This window comes from Aulonocara sp. 'chitande type north' Nkhata Bay, linkage group LG5 (genome assembly GCF_057382095.1).
Source record: "Aulonocara sp. 'chitande type north' Nkhata Bay isolate Kocher_YH1m ecotype deep benthic linkage group LG5, A_spYH_male_GT1.1, whole genome shotgun sequence".
Taxonomy (NCBI): Eukaryota; Metazoa; Chordata; class Actinopteri; order Cichliformes; family Cichlidae; genus Aulonocara; species Aulonocara sp. 'chitande type north' Nkhata Bay.
Window position 1 is genome coordinate 14404837 of NC_141348.1, and position 17657 is coordinate 14422493.

The 17657-nt window shown below is 43.5% G+C and overlaps 1 protein-coding gene across 2 annotated transcripts; it reads right to left on the bottom strand.

Annotated features, from left to right (window-relative positions):
• Positions 1 to 349: 349 nt before the first annotated feature.
• On the bottom strand, positions 350 to 17055 carry ccdc120b (coiled-coil domain containing 120b). 2 transcript variants are annotated; one of them, XM_086291483.1, is made up of 10 exons: positions 16771 to 17055; positions 7157 to 7256; positions 6671 to 6801; positions 5943 to 6044; positions 5701 to 5821; positions 5435 to 5494; positions 5095 to 5248; positions 4848 to 4949; positions 3466 to 4503; positions 350 to 2916 (listed from the first exon to the last, which is right to left on the bottom strand). In XM_086291483.1, the coding sequence occupies exons 2-10, from the start codon at positions 7203 to 7205 to the stop codon at positions 2820 to 2822; spliced, it is 1854 nt and encodes a 617-aa protein (XP_086147609.1). In that variant the 5' UTR covers positions 7206 to 7256; positions 16771 to 17055; the 3' UTR covers positions 350 to 2819. The 2 variants fall into 2 exon arrangements, with proteins under 2 accessions (XP_086147609.1, XP_086147608.1); XM_086291482.1 differs by having other exon boundaries at positions 5701 to 5824.
• Positions 17056 to 17657: the final 602 nt, after the last annotated feature.

The following is a 17657-nucleotide window of genomic DNA, read 5'->3' on the forward strand; positions in this document are numbered from 1 at the left end:
TAAACTAGGGTTTTGTTTTGTTTTTAGACATTAAATGTAAATGTGCCTCCAAAGCATTTTGGGTCAGTTTTCATTTTTCACAGTGAATGTGTGTATATTTTTTCCATTTCCAAAAAGATAATTTAAGACATTTCAGTGTACTTGGAAAATAGGAAATCCTATCACACTAGCACTAATCAATTACCAAGAACTGCACTGGTGTTGAGGTTATACCATTTTGATAAATCCACTTATCTCTTCATATACTCTGGTTAATAGTTTAGAAGTGGTAGGTTTAGCACAGAGTACAACCACAGGTCATTTTCAGCACAACTTTGCTGCATATAGTACAAACACATTTGAATTTTGATTTCAACATGACACTTTATTTAGATCTCATACATACAGAACAGAGCAGGCCTTGTTTAGCCTAACTTCATAGGCCTGGTTATAAAGAGAGAAGAAAAGAGAAAACAGCTGCACTTAAATATCTTTTCTTTTTTAAGAAATAAAGAAAATATAAAGTATAACCAAATATTAAACATATCACACAGCTTAATGAAATTTTAAACATACATTACTAATTCCTGCACTGATGAGAAAGGGCTACAGTAGATGGCTACAAAACGTTATAGGTTCATAAATATAATATAGTTTGAATACATTTGCTTTAGAGCTAAATTTATATTATTTCTTTTGAACTTAGAGTACATTATATGAAAAATACCTTTATGACCCCCAGTGCACAGCAGTTTGGTCTTTGATTTCAGTCTTTAACAAGCTGGAAGGAGCTCTATGAAGCAGGAAACAGAGGATGTGAACCCATCAGACAGGCGTAGACACGAGGTTCATGTTCCACAGTGTGCTACAGTTTGTAACTGAGCAAAAACATCACAAGCACACACAAAAGAAAACTACATTCAGATGAGTCTGAAGATCAAATACAGAAAAAAAGGCAAAATCATATTAAAACCATGAAAGAAACATGCTATGTTGTTACAACAATACAAATATTTTCAGTTTACTTCTTCTGGTTTCTGTAGTGTACATTGCAAAATGCTACCCAGGCTGATTGTGAAAACAATGTAATAATGCTACTGATATACAAAGATACATGACACAATGTTAAAAAAAATATTTAAAAGAAAGCAAACATGTCAAACAGATTCCTTACAAATACAAACAGCATGTATTCTCACAAAGACATTTACTGGTATGAGACCTGCTCACACCACCATTCAGTACTGCAGCGGCCCTATTCTGGTCACATGGTCATCCTCAATTTTTTATAACCAATTAAATAGTTCTCACTTGGGGGGGAAGTGGGGTTGAAGGAGTAGGGCAGGTTATTTTGATTATACTTATTATGCGGTTAGTTCGGAAAATTACATTGTTAGTATGGGAATAGAACATTAGCTTGAGACTCATCAGTACAAGCCACTATGTACAGACCACCACCCAGACCTTCAACAGATGTTTGAAGACCAAAAAGAAAAGAAAAACCTTCTTATTGACTGTTATCTATCTTGGTGACAATTTCACAGGGGTTAAGGCTTAAGATGTTCATAAAGTGCTCTGTATGACAATCAAATCCTCCGCAAGTGAATGCAGAAAAAAAAACTAATTTGATACGAGTTATTTCTTGTCACACAGTCAAGTGCTACTGCCATACAGAAGGTCTCACTACAGCCCTAAGGTTTGTCCTAAACTGATCTAAGGTCAGCACAGAGAAGGCTACATTTATCAACCAGCACTGAGCTGAAACCCCCAAAACACCAAAATACAAATGACATCATTCCAAATACCCAAACTGAGTCACACTGTGATACGCTTTAGTCTGATTTTTAAAAACTAAATCTCACACAGTCTTAATACTAGCAACTTTAAAGTTTTTCTAACCAAGGTTTAGTTTTGATATTAAACATTTAGGCACTCCTGTCTGCTACACCATTACGCTACAGTTCATGGCCCACTTCACTTTTATCAAATATGAAAAATACAAATGGCTGTGACGTTAACGGCAGATGAGGACTGAAGCATGTTTCTGCGGTTTATATAATTTACAAACACACGTTCACTGGCATGTAATACGTCTCAAATGATGTGAGCTCATAACATCTTTGAATATAACATGGTTAATGAGCAATAAATTACCTCTTTAATATAACAGTTCTTTATATCTCAGAAGATACAAAATAGTACTTTACAGCTGTATATATTCTGTAAAAAAGTATATCTCGGCAGACTTTTCAGGATTTCAGGAAAGGATCTTGCCGTTCGCGTTGGACCAGAAATATTTATATGTGAAGTAGAGTATGATCATATTGGTATTAGATGCTCTGCAAGTCAGCACCCGTGTACAGCCACAAAACACTGGGGTTGACATTGATATTGGCAAAAATCAGGTATAACACAGGGAGCTTGCCCAGGCTTTTTCCAACTTTACAGCTACAGTTTGTCATTTACTTCAGTCTCTTTCTGCTGAGGTGGTCATGTTTTTCAATGCTGCTGAGGTCACATTATAATCAACTTGTGTGTGGAATTAAACTGATCAAAAGAAATAAAGCGAACACTTGAACAATTTATAACATTGATTTTTGTTGTCATTTTGAATCCAGCCTTCAGAAGACTTTCCAACTATATTGTTCCATTATTTTGTTCTCAACAAATTACACAGTGTGTGTCATAAAGACTTTCAGTTTGAATATTTAATTCATCGAGATACAGCATGTGATTTAAGTGTTCCCTTAATTTTTGGAGTAGTATATCGGAGTCCATGTGAAGCTACACTGTTTTTGCGTATGTAGTGCATTGATGTGTGCATGAGTGCTGCTGCTGCTTCAGACCAAGGTGCCTGGGTCAGCACTGGGCTCCTTTGGAGTCACCTCTTGCATCTGTGGATCAGATGTCTCCTGATAGAGAGAGAACTCCATCGACCTGTGGGGGGAGGTAAAACAAGTCAATATTGCACTCCCAAAAAAATAAAAAATAAGAGAGGAAACAAATAAACACCACAAGAAGCATGCAGTAAAACCACTAAGAAATTAATTTTCTTAGGGCCCACAAAAAAAGGGGAAAAAAGTGTGCAAGACTATAACAGAGCTTGGAGAGGCCCATCCTTGGAAGCAATCAGGAACAACAAAGAGTGTTGGCATGACGCTGCCAGCAGCAGGCGATAATGCTGACCAAGCCCAAAAAAATAAATAATAAAAAGAAAATAACACAGTGTCAGTTGTAAAAGAGGATGATAGATGGATTGGCTGAGGGGCAGAGTGAGTGTAACAGCACCAGCATCTGTTGGAAGCATTGCTGCCAACATCTAAGAAGACAGACAAATCATCTGTAACACACAGATTTCAGTAATGCATCCATGCTGTACATAACCTTAAAATCCAAGCATGAAAACAACTGTGTCTTTAGGAAAAGTGCAAGGTTTTCTGAGTATAAACATCAGCTAGTGAATCACATTTAAAAAAAAATACTGACCTTCCATGGAGAGGGTGGCCATGGAAGCTGGCTGACTGGGGTATCTGAGGCCTTTGGAGGTTAGTTGGTTCACCTTGAACAGACTGGGCCTGGTGCACCAGTGGGTGTGGGTGTGAAAGACGAGAGATCCCTGCCTCGTGACCCTTTGGGGCAGCAGTAGGATAGCCAAGAGCATTCCTTAGGTACCAGTCTCTAAGGCCCTCCAGAGCCAGGGCTTTATGCAGGCTTCTTGTTGAGTCTTCTGGAGTAGGAAGAGAAAACTGTGGGGGTCTGCGGTTGAAGGAGGGACCAGACAAATCAGTCTGGTAAGGGTGCAGGTTGGGAATGGATGATGTGGTGGTTCCAGAAACAGGAAGGGGGGACTCGTACGCTGATAGTAGAATTGCATCTTGGGGATGTTGCTGCAAAGGAATAAAAGGTCCACAAGATTTGGTTCTGGTGACCTTGACCCTGCGTAGTTCAGCTTGGGATCCTCTAAGGACCATGGGACTGTAGGGAGGTGCAGCACTGGGAAGGTGCACCTGGGAATGGGAAAATCCATTGGCATGGGGAGGCACTGCTGCAGTGGATGAGCGAGGGGAGGACATGTCTTGCCAGATCCTTCCTGTGGACTGGTACAGATGGTGCTGCACTTGCATCCTCTGCTGTTTTCCCCAGATATAGTCCATCAAAAGTTCGTTGTAGCCACCGCTTGCTCCCCTGCCACCCATAGACAGACGCATTTTGACTTGCTCAACAGAGCTGTCCACATGCCCCTCGGGGCTGCCCAAGTGAATATGCCGCAGTTTTCCATCTGTCAGCGTCTCCGAACTCTTGTAGGGCCCTCCTCTCTGCGGCATGCCGTTTCTAGGGGCTGGGTCGTCTGGAAGGCTCGATCTGTCCAGCAGGGCCTCAGAGCTGTTGCTGCGCCTGGCTCGGGAGCTGTACGGACAGCTGCGGCGGTCAGAGGAAGAACCTTCTTGAGCCAACGGAATCATGTACGGCACATCCAGGCTGCCAGACCACTGTTTCAGCCCATTTCCACCAGATGCATCTGACCTAAGATATGAGCACAGCAAATGAGCACAGCAGCAGCGCAAAGTAATCAGAGAGGAAACTAAAGAACTTTAGATACAGCAGAGTGAGTGACAGCAGCTTTAAGCTAATCCATGTAACTGAATTTCACAGAAAAGTTACCTTTTAAAAAAGGAAAATTTTTTATGCCAAAAGTCCAAAGAATTAAAAACCTTTGCTGGTAGCTGAATTTGACATTAATCGCAGTTACAACCTGAAGTCTCTGTCTTCATTTGGCTAAGTCATTAAGCCATTTCCAACCATACAGTTATCACAGGAGGCGGGAGGTGTGCAGCATCAGACAGAAGCAGCCCAGCATCACAGATTACCTGACATGAACGCTGATGGGAGCAGTTCGGGCCAACATAGGAGTTGCTGGAACACTTCTGCCTTCAACGTTAGAAGCACTTCTAGGTAAAGAGTGAGTTGGGCTGTGGAAGAAAACCAAAAAACAAAGAATCACAAGATGCAATTAGCATTTGTAACCCACACAATCCTGATCATTTACTTTTGTGTGCTTATGCTGTGAATGTAACAGAGCAGGCAGGCTGCACAGGGTCACCTTAAGATACACACCTAACAGAGCTAGTGACAGAGTTGCGTCGTGTCCTCATCTCGTAATAAATCTCCACTGGGGATAGCTTCCTGCTGATTCTGTGGTCAGGGCTGCCTGCAGTAAGTCGTGGCTGAGACAGAGATCGCTGGTCTGCAGCCACGCTCGGTGAAGACTCTGTAGGAGGAAGAACAACAAATCTTCTTTTGATGTAGTCAACTTTCAATAAAAGCCTTAAAAGTGCAATTTTTGGTGCAGAGCATTAATAACACTGCATATTCTCATGTTTTAAGAATGATGTTGGGTCAGAGGTTCAGTTATTTCTTTGGTGAATGTGGATACACACGGAGACTGTTGACTCACCATTGTCATGGGATGTTGAATCTGACATGGAGCTTGTACTCTCTGACATGACAGTGTCCTCTGAAACACAAAGGATATAGGTCGTAGGCAAAGCAGCATGACACCTGGTGGCTTAGGTAAACAAAAATGCAAAAGTGCAAAGATGATGTTTTCAGCATTGTGCTATTGTTATTGTGTAGCTTTGGGGGGGGGGGGGGGGGGGGGGGGGCGCGGGGGGGTTGTTCTTTAAGTGTGCAGGTGTGGGATTAGTTGCCATGGTACTGTACCTGTGTGACAGCCCCGATGGACCGTTCTTTTGCTATTTGGAACGTTTCGGTCTGATTCCGAGTGTCTGTACAGAGCACCCGTGAAGATGGCTTTCATCTGCTTTCTTTGGGCAGCCTCATCCTGCTGCCAGGGAAAGTCACCCATGTTAGACTGAGTATACACACACACACACACACACACACACACACAAAACGGTACAGCTACTGCGTAAACACAATTGATATTCAAGGTGTTGACTTACCTCTGCCTTGGCAATGGGCGCTAGGCCAGCTCTCCGCTGCACCAGCGGGGGTTTCTCTCCTGTCTCCAATGGGAAAGCACGTGGCAATTTCCCAGTCAGCTCCTGTAGAGGACATCGATTAGCCCCCAGTTACTGAAATCCTTCTCACTGGCCACTGAGGTGCAAACTGTTTCATAAAGTCATAACCATTTAACGGATTACTTTAAGTCTCTTAAAAAAAATAAAAATAAAAATTCCTTAAATGGTCAAGATATGGCACGAGATATATGCCAGCAATAATTTGGCTGCGTTTAGCATTTACCTCTAAAGCAGAACCATAACTCTGCAGTTGAGAAGTGCTTCAGATGTCTAAGTAAGCTACACTGACAACAGAGCAGACAACTTCTGAATCCATAAATAGGCACACAGATAGAATGAGTCACCATCCAGCTGAAAACAGGGACGTGTTGAACAGCTGTTAAAGAAAAGCTGAGGCAGCTGCGGATTCATTAACATGCACTGACAGGCTCTCAGAAGCAATCAAGCAAAGATTTTGTCTGTGAAAAATATCCTCTTTTCAACAAGTTGTTAGCTGCAGCTGAGCTCAGATGTTCACGTTTATTCTCATTTTTACAGAAGACTTAAATTTGCTGTTAAACCACACTGCAGCTATCCACTCATCGCTTGAGGTGTACGGAGAGAGAATCTAAGCTGAGCTACGTTTCGAAGATGAAGCGAGATCGACTCACAGCTTCCTGCAAACAGACTTGTTTGAGCTCTCCCACTCTGGCGTTGAGGAGAGCCTCCAAGGCCTGCTTCCTCTCTTGCAGACTTGCGATCCTCTCAGCCTGCAGCTTGCCATCCTGGCAGCCTTGAACATCTAGGAGGCACAACGCATGAAAGTCACTTTTGCACACAGTGAAATTCAGATGTGGACTCAAACTGGCAGTGATTTCATTAAAAACGCAATCTTGTGGGTTATGTTTATACTGTATCACAGTGTCGTGTTTTTGAAGGTGTCTGTTCTCAGAGTGCTCTGATAAGATTATCTGGCAGCTGTAGTGGCAGTATGTGAACAAAAGGTCTTCACAAAGACAGATGTTTTTTCAGCTGGCAGTTCCCTAGAGAAAAAACTGGCAGGAAAACAAGCAAGCTGATGGTTTCTCAAGCCTTTTCAGACTTGTCCACAGATGGAAGTGTGAATCCTTACACTGTGAATAGTCATCATTACTCACCAGGAGCCCCCAAACCCATGGATGTGATCAGATGTCCTTTGACCTCCATGTGATGTAATTCTGGGGACTTTACAATTCACGCTCTCAGCCACACCCTCACCTGAGAAAGAGAGATGAAGGTTTAAAATGTATCATTAGCCAGCTTTGTGTTATCTGGAGGTACAAGACACAAATATTTTAGAAATCTGCCAAAAACCTGTTTGAAATATACCCAAATGTGAGCCAGTACACTGGACTTATGTGAGGAGTTAAGTAAATCAAATGGGCTGATTCTTATATAGCGCTTTTCTACTCTCCTGGAGCGTTTATATGCCACACTCACCGGAGCTGTTTTCTATGCTTTTTAACTAACATTCATACTCCAGTGGATGCATCAGAGAGCAACTTGGGGTTAGTATCTTGCCCAAGGATATTTGGCATTCAGACTCAGGTAGCCAGGGATCAAACCACCAGCCTTCCAATCAGTAGACTGACCTGCTCTACCTCCTGAGCTACAGCCACCCCAAGCATTACATCCAATCACTGAAACTAATTTTTCGGTTCAAGTAACATGAAGTAACTGTAACTGAGCACTGGAAATAGCAGCCACAGCACATACATACATACACATACGTGTATGTATGTATGTATGTATGTATGTATGTATGTATGTATGTATGTATGTATGTATGTATGTATGTATGTATGTATATCGGAGTTGCAGAAAGGTGCGACAAAGAAGGTGCATAAGAAATACAGCAAGCTGTCCATACCTGAGGCCTTGGAAACTGCCAAGCAAAGACTCACAGCCTTGGCCAGCCGCTTGAGGAGGTACACCAGAGAGATAGAAGGCAGGAGAATAAACCAGCTGTTCTCCACAGAACCAGCAAAGGTGTACTCTCAGTGGCAAGGGAACAATAAGAGAACAGCACCACCAAGGCTGGAGACGGAGCAATACTGGAAGGGCATATGGGAGAAGGACGCAACCCATAACGGCAATGCTCAGTGGCTAGTGGATCTGAGGGCAGACCACAGCGAACTCCCTGAACAGGGTCCAGTAACCATCACAGTGGCAGATATCCAAGAACGGGTCTCCAGTATGAAGAGTTGGACAGCACCAGGGCCCGACATGGTTCACGCCTACTGGCTAAAGAAGCTGACTGCACTCCACGAGCGCCTAGCAGCACAAATGAACCAGCTGCTAGTTAACGAGAGACACCCGGAATGGCTAACCGAAGGTCGGACGGTCCTGATCCCCAAGGACCCCAAGAAGGGACCGGTCCCCTCCAACTACCGACCAATAACCTGCCTCAGTACTACATGGAAGCTCCTGTCAGGCATCATATCGGCTAAGATGAACAGGCACATGGGTCAATACATGAGCGGGACACAGAAAGGAATTGGCAAGAATACCAGAGGCGCAAAACACCAGCTACTGGTAGACAGAACAATCAGCCGAGACTGCAAGACCAGACTGACCAACCTGTGCACTGCCTGGATTGATTACAAGAAGGCCTATGACTCAATGCCCCACAGCTGGATACTGGAATGCCTAGAATTGTACAAGATCAATGGGACCCTAAGAGCCTTCATCAGGAACTCAATGGGGATGTGGCGTACAACACTAGAGGCCAACTCCAAGCCCATAGCACAAGTCACCATCAAGTGCGGGATCTACCAAGGAGATGCTCTGTCCCCACTGCTGTTCTGCATAGGCCTGAACCCCCTCAGTGAGATCATTAACAAGACTGGCTACGGATACCGACTACGGAACAGAGCAGTTGTCAGCCACCTCCTGTACATGGATGACATCAAGCTGTATGCCAAGAGTGAACGAGACATCGATTCACTGATCCACACTACCAGGCTATACAGCAATGACATTGGAATGTCGTTCGGACTGGAGACGTGTAGTCGGATGGTAACAAAGAGAGGGAAGGTAGTCAGAACTGAGGGGATTGAACTACCAGAAGGCAACATTGCAGACATAGAGGACAGTTACAAGAACTTGGGGATCCCACAGGCGAATGGGAACCATGAAGAGGCCGCTAGAAAAGCTGCAACCACCAAGTACCTGCAGAGGGTCAGGCAAGTCCTGAGGAGTCAGCTGAATGGTAAGAACAAGATCCGGGCCATCAACATGTACGCCCTGCCCGTGATCAGGTACCCTGCTGGGGTAATAGGCTGGCCAAAGGAGGAGATAGAAGCCACTGACATAAAGACAAGAAAGCTCCTTACCATGCATGGAGGGTTTCACCCCAAATCCAGCACCCTGAGGCTGTACGCTAAGCGGAAGGAAGGGGGCCGGGGACTGGTGAGTGTCAGCACCACAGTCCAGGATGAGACAACGAACATCCAAGAATACATTGGGAAGATGGCCCCAACTGACCGAGTGCTCAGTGAATACCTCAGGCAGCAGAAACCCAAGAAAGAGGAGGGAGACGAGGAACCATCATGGAAGGACAGGCCCCTGCACGGTATGTACCACCGGCAGATAGAGGAGGTGGCTGATATCCAGAAATCCTACCAGTGGCTGGACAAAGCTGGACTGAAAGACAGCACAGAGGCACTAATCATGGCAGCACAAGAACAAGCTCTGAGCACAAGATCCATACAGGCTGGGGTCTATCACACCAGGCAAGACCCCAGGTGCAGGCTGTGTAAAGATGCCCCAGAGACAATCCAGCACATAACAGCAGGGTGCAAGATGCTAGCAGGCAAGGCATACATGGAACGCCATAACCAAGTGGCCGGCATAGTGTACAGGAACATCTGTGCCGAGTATAACCTGGAAGTCCCGAGGTCAAAATGGGAGATGCCCCCAAGGGTGGTGGAGAATGACCGAGCTAAGATCCTGTGGGACTTCCAGATACAGACGGACAAAATGGTGGTGGCTAACCAACCGGACATAGTGGTGGTAGACAAACAGAAGAAGACGGCCGTAGTGATCGATGTAGCGGTTCCGAATGACAGCAATATCAGGAAGAAGGAACACGAGAAGCTGGAGAAATACCAAGGGCTCAGAGAAGAGCTCGAGAGGATGTGGAGGGTGAAGGTAACGGTGGTCCCCGTGGTAATCGGAGCACTAGGTGCGGTGACTCCCAAGCTAGGCGAGTGGCTCCAGCAGATCCCGGGAATAACATCGGAGATCTCTGTCCATAAGAGCGCAGTCCTGGGAACAGCTAAGATACTGCGCAGGACCCTCAAGCTCCCAGGCCTCTGGTAGAGGACCCGAGCTTGAAGGATAAACCGCCCGCAGGGGCGTGCTGGGTGTTTTTTTATATATATATATATATATATATATATATATATATATATATATATATATATATATATATATATATATATATATATATATATATATATATATATATACATACATACATACATACATACATACATACATACATACATACATACATACATACATACATACATACATACATATATATATATATATATATATATACACACATGCATACATACACACACACACACACAAACAAACAAAAAAGCATTCGATCAGATGGCACAAGGGTCCATCAGGGGGCGCTGCTGTCCCTCTGCTCAGGTATTTAAAAACTGTATCACTAATTACGAGTTAGTTTCTGTAACAACAGACTTGTGGGAGAATATTTGACTCAGAAAGAGAAAAGACAAAAAAATGTCTTAGATCAGAAAAAAAAGGCACCAGGTGATAGCAACAATTTAAATGAAACCACAATAAACCCAGTTATGACGGTATGCAAGATTATAAATTTAGGATTTAATGAGTTCTAGAGAACATTTTGAGAGTAAGTTCATCTAGAGTCCAAACATAACTTGCAGACTAGGCCTTCTGAAAGAGAGTAATACTCTAAATACTCCAAAATTAGCCCTTGGATGCAATTAGTAGCCAATTAATTTGCAAAGAGAAGGAAAATGAGACGAGATAAGTAGCATTAATAATGTATGGACAGATACAGAGGGAGAAATCTAATCCCTGTGTGTTTCATGCCTCACAAGCTCAAAGCTACCATCACAAAAAAAGCAAGAGAAACAGAGCCAGAAGCAAAGTGTTGGAATAAGTAACAAAGCTGGCGAAGAATGCAATCAGTGGCATTTCCTCCAAGCGACTGTCATAAATGTCAAGGTTCACACAAAATTCACATCATTTTAAAACTTCTACATATAATCATCTATTTATCTGTTGAGAAGGAACAACAGATAATCGGGGGGGAAAACTAAGACATGTACTGTTTTTACTAAACTGTTGCAGGTGAGGCTCGGTTCATATACTCTCTTCTACATAATGGAGATTCATTACAAACAAAGCCTCTTCCCTAATGCCCAGTAGAGACTTGACATCCAAAAATAGCGATCGCGTTTTCTGCCAAAACCTCTCGCTCGGCGTTGCTCACAAATCGCTGCCGTAAATAAGCATCCTGCTGTCTTCTTGCCAGTCGAGTAAATCATAAAACGGCTCCATTCAGCCCACAAATCTAGATGGAAGGCCTCAAGGGCTGGATCAGAATTACCATTTCCAAAGATTGCTTCTGCCAGTGTCCCATCTTTCAAAAGGAAACATTTATCTATCAGTTAGTCTGAGCAGCTGTCTCAGAGCTCTGCTCAGATTTTTGGCTTTTTTTTAGGCCAGAAACATTAGAGTTCTGTTTTCCTGCCTCAAACAACACGACGCTCACTTTCTGTGAAGACATACTTGAAATACTTCCAGAGTTTGCGTTGGCTCCTGTTCTGGAAGTGAACCAGTAAGTGCTGTTTGCTCCTGTACATGCGAAAACCCCCGCATGCTTGACCTCCTATTGACAGACAAACAGGAGCCTTTCACACAAGCAAGTGGCAGACAAAAGCTCATCACATGAATCCTGTTACACAAAAACGAGTTCATGATGATTAAATTTTCAGTTAATCTAATACACCAAGTGGGATTTTCACCTGGGAGTGTACAAGGCAGTGTCATGTCTGTTCTTTGTTGAACAGCCGAACAGTAAACCCACAGAGAGAAGCAGTCGAGAGGAGACTGAGACATTTGGTATTCATCTGGACTGTCGCTGGGCAGCTGGAGCCAAAAGGCTGCCATGCCCCTAAGAATGGCTTTGTCCAGCAACCAAAACATTTCCAAGGAAATTCAATGCAATCCCCCCCTTTTGTTTTTGTTAAACAAAACTAAATGTGCCCACTCTGTCATCATAAAAACACTAAAACCTCAGTCCTCAGTGCAGATATCACTGGTTCATCTTTGCTACTATAACAATACGTCTCACACTTCCTTTTTATAGTCTTACAATGAGCATCCTAGCAAGAAACAACACATTCTTCCTCTTACTTAGATAAAGTTTAATTCCTTAGCAAGCTGCATTTAATTTATGTCCTGAAGAAGGAATTCAGTGCCACATAAATTGGGGACACCAAATCATGAAATAGTGTGTGAAATAATCTGTTCTGTTTCTGTTATGCAGTTGAATAGCAGCTGAAATATGGCAGACGTGTTTTGGCAGCGCATTATGATGACAAATTGAAGACCTCAATCAATGTGACCGTAATGAAAATGGGCTTGAAACTTTCAATATCATTTTTTTTGTGTAATTACTTCACAAATGGATAATTTTCTCAGTTATTTGTAATTGTTAATGTCAGGTTGTTTCTTCAGAGTAATGTCTTTGAGCAAAAATTAAAATCATTCTGCAATGGCCCCTTTCTGTGTTTTGTGCCTGAAATTTTTAACTGTACCATTAGTTTTGTCCACAACAAACCACAAACCAACTAGTACATTTGCTTTACTTTGAAATAATAGGAATAACTGTACATTCCAGCTTATTACATTAGGGTGAAACCCACCTGATAACCTCCAGTTATTTAGACTTGTGGGTAAAAGCGGCCTATTATGGGAGGGTTAGCAGACATGGCTAACAAATACCTTAAAGACCTTTATTCACCATCCCTTACCCACCTAAATGACATCTATGAAATGTTTGTTGGCTGGCTGTAGGCTACTCCTAATTTTTCCTGCTGTTCAGCAGTGGTTGAACCTACAGTGCATCTTGTTATAAAGGTGTTTATAACTACAGAAAGAATGCAAAGACACCACAATGGGGCTATGGTTAAAACACCATAGCAGTAATCACTGTGTAATAGCAGCTAGAGGAAAAGTGAAGACCAGTTGCAACAGATCCACCATGGCCACACGTAACAGATAACACACCTGAGGGGATCAGATGCATCACTACCTTAAGTTAAGTGCCAGCTTTGTAAGCACCTGCTGTGCAGAGGCACAGGTGTGACAATACAGGACTGCAACACACTTCAGGGGGGGAAGCATGAGTGAGATGGTAAATGCACTACTACATGAACCCTTTTCCCGACATGACATACGTCTGATGCTTTTTTCCAGCACTTTCTATCACCCACAAAGGAGTACAGCATCTTGCCCAAAGACACTTTAACATGGAGACTGGAGTAGCTCAGAATTGAACCACAGACCTTCTGATTAACGGATGACAACGACCTCCTGAACCACAGCCGCCCTCACAGAATCTGAGGAGATATAGATTTTAAACACCACAGCTTCAAACACTTGTTGGCCGAGCATGCGTATGGGCTGTGGATGGTGGTACAGATAGCACTGAAGGAACCGTGTCGATGAAAACATGAGCCGTGCGATGAGAGCGAGCTGCCCTGTGCAGCTCGTATCACTCAAATGCAAATCGAGGAAGAGTTTAATATTCTAGACGGGCTAAACACTGAAGCCCGTACCGTAGCTCTGATCCTCCTGTGTCCACACAAGGAGCCATAATGCTCTCTCGTCAGCTTAGAAGTGATGCATATTAGCTTGAAATATTCACAGCAAAGCTACATTCCTACAGACAACAGTTTTATGCGTCGTCTCCCTTGATAAACACGATGGCTCTCGGCTCTTAAACAGATTCACTCTCTCTCTACTGTCAGCTTTCATGTGGCCCAAGAGTCCTGGGAACAGGAAAAGCTATTGTTGAGAATTTATAATACACATATTCAAGACTTAAAACTACAAGTCTTAATACAGTGCGGCAGGAGCTTTTGCAGCACCACCATATGCTGCACAGCAGGTTTATTGGTCTCTTTCAACAGGCGGCTGTGGTATAAAGGAGCAGCTGAAACCCCACCTCCAGCTAACTATGGGCAGGTGAGGCCAGCAGCCCTCATGTTGACCGCTGGTGTTGACACAGCTGCTGCTGTTGTCAACTTACACATGTGAACCAGAGGAGGGTTACAACTACACAGCTCCTGTTAGGCTAGCATGAGGATCCCCCGCTGGTTCCTGAGAAGTTAATAGGCAGCAGACAGTTAAAAACTACAGTTTGCACCACTGTCTGTGTCAGTTGTTACAAAGCAGTGTCTCACTGCTTTCACTGGTGCACCAGGACAGCATTTCTCCGTGTCTAAAGCCATACTGATCTAATCTATAGGAGAACAGTAATGCAACTCCCAAACATTGACTATCAGACCCCAAGGACCCTGTAAGGATGGGATAGAAATGTAAGAAGGAGGAAGATGTAATTTATGATTCAACAAAGAAGAGATTGGACAAGGTCAGACATACGGCTGATTCAGAGCTGCCTCCACCTGAGCAACCCCTAGAACTGTGGATGGAGGGCTTATGCAGGGGTCAGGTGACCCTCCAACCAACCCCACGCACCAATGTGATCTCTTCGTTTTGCTCTCTATATCCATGAAATACTGATTTATAATGCACTTATCAGCACAAGGCAGGGCAGCTTAGCCAAGGCTGACCAATCGTATAGCTCGTCCTCTCTCCCTCCCCGGGCCTTGATGCTCACCTTTGTATGTTTGACACAACTACCACAGGCAAAACAAAGCAAAGCCCAGTGATTGCTATCCACCTGGATTCCGCTAAGCTGAGGTTGGAGGAGAGGAGGGTGCAGTAATAAAGAAAGGAATGTGACTCTAATGTCCGAGGGGATTATTGCTATACATTTTTCCTTTGGTCTGTAACACCTGGAGGGATTTCTGTATGTCCAACGCTGTTTTTAATGCTCTGTGGCTTGCTGTAATCCACTTTGCTGATTCTGGAAAGAGTTCAGTGCTTTTGTTTCGCTCAGACTTATGAAGTGCAGCCACAGCAGCCACGCCATTACATTCAATATTTACACACTAAAGGACCTTGATCTGATTTTTTTGTGTTTTGAAGAAAAGTAGGTGAATACGCTCCCCCATCTGTAGTACTACAGTCGCTTGATCAGACTTTATTCCTTGGTTCTAGCAACAAGATACTTTAGATGAAGCTAAATGTTTCTCATTTTGACTCTATGTCTATGTGCTAGTAAGAAGTAGTGAAACGACTAACCAGATCAAGCAGCCAGTGTTTCTTTTCACACTCTGTACTTAACGTGCATGTTTTGTCAGTTACCTACTACAGAACTACACATTCAAATTTGTGTCAGCCCATGTCTTAAGGGGATTGTTTAAAAAAAAAAAGAAAAAATATTGTAACCTTGATGCAATGGTATTAAATGTTATTAAAAAAAATGCAACTGTGACAAAGCTATCTGGGTCAAAGTCCACGTCCATGGAATGTGACTGAACTGTACTGAAACACAACAGCCAAAGGGAGTGCTTTGTACTGTACAGGCGAACAGAAACACTAACATGACTGGTTTCATCCTAATCCCTGTGATCAAGAGGAAACTGAGCATGAGAATGGTCTCCCAGCACACCAACCCCTTTGCTTGTAAATGTCATGTCCCTGCACTAACAACTGTAAATAAAAAAGGAGCAATGAGCATAAGGCTTCAAAGGAAAACCCTCTTGTAAAAAACAGAGGTGTTTCCCAGAAACGCCAAAAGGTGGACTACAGTGACTCGCTGTAAAAGGCACCAACACATTTTTACGAGCCCACCCCACCAAAAGGGATCCTGACGGACAGGCTCGCTCAGGGATCTGTTAATAATAGGAGCTTAACGCTGCTGCATGTGACCGAGCAGTATTAATAAATGAGAGGAGTGAAGCAATAAGGCCCAGGAGACGGCAGTAACAAGATGTTCGGGTCTGTTTTTTTGCTCCATAACAATACAGCAACATGGGAGAAGTTATGCATTCCCGGGAAGCTTGGCACACATTTTCACTCCTTTAAAAATTGAATTTGAGACGTTCTTGCAGTTCTGCCACCCCCTGCCTCCTGACGAGCGTGCCACACAAACGACCCGTTGCACTGTTTTCTGGCACAACGCGTACACAAACGCAAGGCTCTCACTTGATGCGGTCCTTGCATTCATCGTACGGACATGTGATTTGGCTCAGCATAAAGCACGCGTTCGCACATCCAGTCTGCGCTGATCCCCGCATCTGCATAGCCGTTGCAGACGGCGGCGCACCGGCTGATAATGAAACGCACCGGACTCATTATGGAAGCGATAACACATCGCAGGTGTGTCACAGCCCGCCACGATGACAAACGTCTTTTCACACGAGCTAAATGCGTGAACAGATGCGAGGACGTTTTGCGGACTCGCGTTTAGGCCGATGCATTTCATTTTATAGAGAATATCTCATTTTTAAAAAAAGCCGTACTGGTAACTATTAATTAATACGCCCATTTAGGATGGAAGAGGACATATTGGAGCAGAATCCCCTCTTACCAGAGAGCATGACTGATGCCTTGCGAGGTCTCCATGGTTCTCTGGAGCGAAAGCAGGGGGAGGAAAATCATTCCTGCTTGTTTTTATTGGCAAAATGTGCGGAGATCCACGGAAAAGAGCTGCCCGTTCATGATGGTTCACTATCCCAATTGTAATTCACCAGCAGCCTCGCGACCTCCGCTGCGTCGGAGCTCTGCGCATCTCAACAGACCTGCTTTCTGCGCGGCATGAAAACGCTCTCTTTCACACAGCCAGCTGACTCCAACACGACCACAGCGACGATGCCCCTCCCCAGATGGTACATGCCTTCAATGTGCGCCACTCGATCCGCTAATAAGAATGTAACCCAGGTGTTGCACAGTAGCGTGGATTCATGTGCAGCATTCAAGGTAACCCTCTCCAAACCCCCAAGAGACTTTTTTTCCAGATTTAAAAATTGATACGTTCAACTCGAAAAATTCAAATAGTCGTTTTAGTTTTACTGCTTTCTATGTCAGAGATAATTTGGACCGCACCATACCAAATTATAGCAGCCCAACATGGCTTTTTAATGGGAAGTTTATTGCGTTCTTCCATCCTTAATTCCATAACTTCAGTTGTAATAAACGTCAATAATGATTTGATTTCTTTTATACAAAGAGATCCAGATTTTCTGGAACTCTGACAGTTATTAGTATTAAAAAAACGCATTCAATATCCTTTGAAGTGCTAACTTTTTAATGTTTCGGATTGGATTAATATTGGACTAATTTCAGGGCTTCAAATGTTGTAAGAAAATTCACTGTAAGTATTAAGACGTATATCCGATCCAGAAACAGCTTTATACTAATTAAAATATTTTTTTCAGCACATCACCAAATAACGGGCGAAAAAAGTGTCTCAAAACA